Below are 2,754 nucleotides of genomic sequence, written 5' to 3'. Positions count from 1 at the left end.
GGTGAGTTGCATTTGTTATATGCTGTATTAGGTCAAAGCTATCCAGTAGATTTTTTAGTTCCATAGTTTTGGAGTCTGTTTTCTTATTAAAATGGATGTTCAGGTCTCCATTTAGGATCACCTTATCATATCCGGTAACACATAGTGAGATCAGTTCAGAGAGCTCCTGTATAAATATTGGTGAGTGTCTAGGCGGGCGGTATATTGTGACAATAATAGTTGATTCTGTTTTTAGTTCAATGGCAAGATATTCCATTGACATGAACTCGCCTAGTTCTGTGATTCTAAACAAGAGTTTTGAGGAGAAGATTGCTGCAACTCCTCCGCCCCTTTTATTTTTTCTGGGTATTTGAAAAAAGTTATAGTCTGGTGGACAAGCTTCTATCATTATTGATGTAGCTGTGTCATTATTTAGCCATGTCTCTACTAGGCAGATGCAATCTAAGTTATTTTCTTTAATCAGATCATTTACTAAGAATGTTTTATTATTCAGTGATCTGACATTTAGGAAAGCTAATTTTATTTGTTGGACTTCTTTAGAGGAGGTCTGCTTTGGTTTGACCGTGATGGCCCTGAGGTTAATAGCAGGTAAACGCATTGGTGGCGTATATTTTTCACCATGCCATTTGCTGGTTATGATTACTTGTATGTTTTGAGAGATGGCATGGTAATTGTGCTATACTGTACCGTACTGACTGCACTGTGCTTTCGGGGACATTTGATCAGACAAGATGGCCTTGTGTGATATGGGGGGGGGGATGGGGACGGGACGTCTTGTGCTGTACTTCGTGGTGAGATTGTGTCCTTCATGACTATCTCTCGTGCTGGTATGAGCTTAATATTCTTGGAGGCCATCAAGGCATGACGCATGTTTGCTGATAGGAGCTTTGAACCTAAGCGATTTGGGAAGAAGCCATTTCTTTGAAAACGTTCTGGGTTATTCCAGAAAACATTGAAGTTGTCAATGAATTTCAGGCCGTGTACGAGACATGCAGCCCCTAACCATGAATTAAAATTTAGGAGTCGACTGAATGCTTCCTGTCCTCTGCGAAAGCATGCAATTGGTCCACTGATGGACACATCAGTGTTTGTGTACACAGACTGATGTTTGTCTAGTGTGTTCATTAAACGTGTGAAATCGTCTTTCAAAGTCTCTGTGCCAGTCTTCTTTCGCAGGATGTCAAACGATCCAGAGTGAATGACAATTTTTGTTATTCCCGGTCTGATAATAGCTCAATGCTTATTTTATCTTTCTCTCCAATCTAGTAACGTTGTGGGGCACTGTCTGAGGAGGCCTTCGTTTCGCTCCATCTTTCGGCTGCTTACCCTGATCAGCGTGGTGGCCATGGCCTTCTACTATACTCAGTCCAGCCATTCTCTGACTTGGTGGGAGAGCTTTCCACTCCATGTGCCGTATCTCAGGGCCAACGGCAGCACGCGGATAACCCACAATCCTCCTCCTCCTCCTCCTCAACAAGCCTATCAAAACAAAGGAGCTCATACAACGAGTCAGACCACAAGAGACACAAAGACTGACTCAACCAGCACAGAGGTACCTAAAGAAACCACCCGTGTCTTTCAGTACCACATGGCCTACGCACCCAACTATCACTTCATCGTGGATGACACAGTGGCGTGCAAAAACAAGACCCCCTTCCTGGTTCTCATGGTTCCAGTTGCACCTGGTAACCTGGCGGCCCGGGACGCCATCAGGAAGACATGGGGCAACGAGACCCTGGTTCATGGGCAGCTGGTCCAGACTCTCTTCCTGCTGGGCCTCCCCGGGGGAGCAGACGCTCTGCAGCAGCGAGAGAAGGTCAGGCAGGAGAGCCTGCAGTACCACGACCTGATCCAAAGTGACTTCATGGACACCTACCTCAACCTGACCATCAAGACTATGGTGATCATGAACTGGCTGACCATTCGGTGCCCAGGGGCCCCCTACGCCATGAAAGTGGACTCGGACATGTTCCTGAACGTCGACAACCTTGTGGCGATGCTGCAGAAGCCCGGCATCCCCACGCAGAACTACCTGACAGGGATGCTAATGTGGAACAGGCCGGTCGTCCGCTCTAGGAGCTCCAAGTGGTACGTGCCAGTGGAGATGTACCCGGACCGTTCCTACCCCACCTACACCCTGGGCATGGGCTACGTCTTCTCCAATGACTTACCACAGAAATATATGGAGATCTCAAAGGATATCAAGCCGTTTAATATAGAGGACGCCTATATTGGCGTGTGCATGAAGAAACTAGGGCTGGCGATCACTCCGCCTCCGCACCCCTCGCAGTTCAAGACCTACTTACAAAGGTACAACCGCTGTGAATTTTCTAAAATCATTACGTACATACTCCCGTCTGCAAAAACGTTGGTGAAGTATTGGACAGACTTGAAGAAGTCGGACTCACCTTGTTAGGACTCAGACTCACTTTGTTAGGACTCATACTCACCTTGTTAGGACTCCGTTTCCCAGAGTCACCGGGAGAGTATATTGATGAAGGTAATCAAAGGGAATGTGGATTTTAAGTTATTGTTAGATTTGCTATTGCAATTTGTGACATTTTATTTAGTGGTTCTCGCCACGCACTACTGCTTTTGTAATGCCAGTGGCATACATTTTTATTGGTGTTTTTTGTTTGCTCCTGACCATTATTCAGTTAGAGAAGAATGTCAGGTGTATAAATAACATCTTAACTACTCTCACAATGTAGGCTCGTCAAAGAAACACTGAACTAGTTCAACTACACTTCCGAC

The 2,754-nt window shown here is 45.7% G+C and overlaps 1 protein-coding gene across 1 annotated transcript; it reads left to right on the top strand.

Moving 5' to 3' along the window:
- Positions 1 to 1,509: 1,509 nt before the first annotated feature.
- On the top strand, positions 1,510 to 2,416 carry LOC311231885 (beta-1,3-galactosyltransferase 2-like; the record flags this gene model as incomplete). Its single annotated transcript, XM_084318514.1, has 1 exon — positions 1,510 to 2,416. Exon 1 carries the CDS (start codon positions 1,589 to 1,591, stop codon positions 2,414 to 2,416), a length of 828 nt encoding a protein of 275 aa, XP_084174640.1. The 5' UTR covers positions 1,510 to 1,588.
- Positions 2,417 to 2,754: the final 338 nt, after the last annotated feature.

The sequence above is a fragment of the Notolepis coatsorum genome (genome assembly GCF_963971535.1).
Source record: "Notolepis coatsorum genome assembly, chromosome: 7".
Lineage (NCBI taxonomy): Eukaryota > Metazoa > Chordata > Actinopteri > Aulopiformes > Paralepididae > Notolepis > Notolepis coatsorum.
Note: the sequence above shows the minus strand (reverse complement) of the source record. Positions and strands in the feature narration are given on the sequence as shown.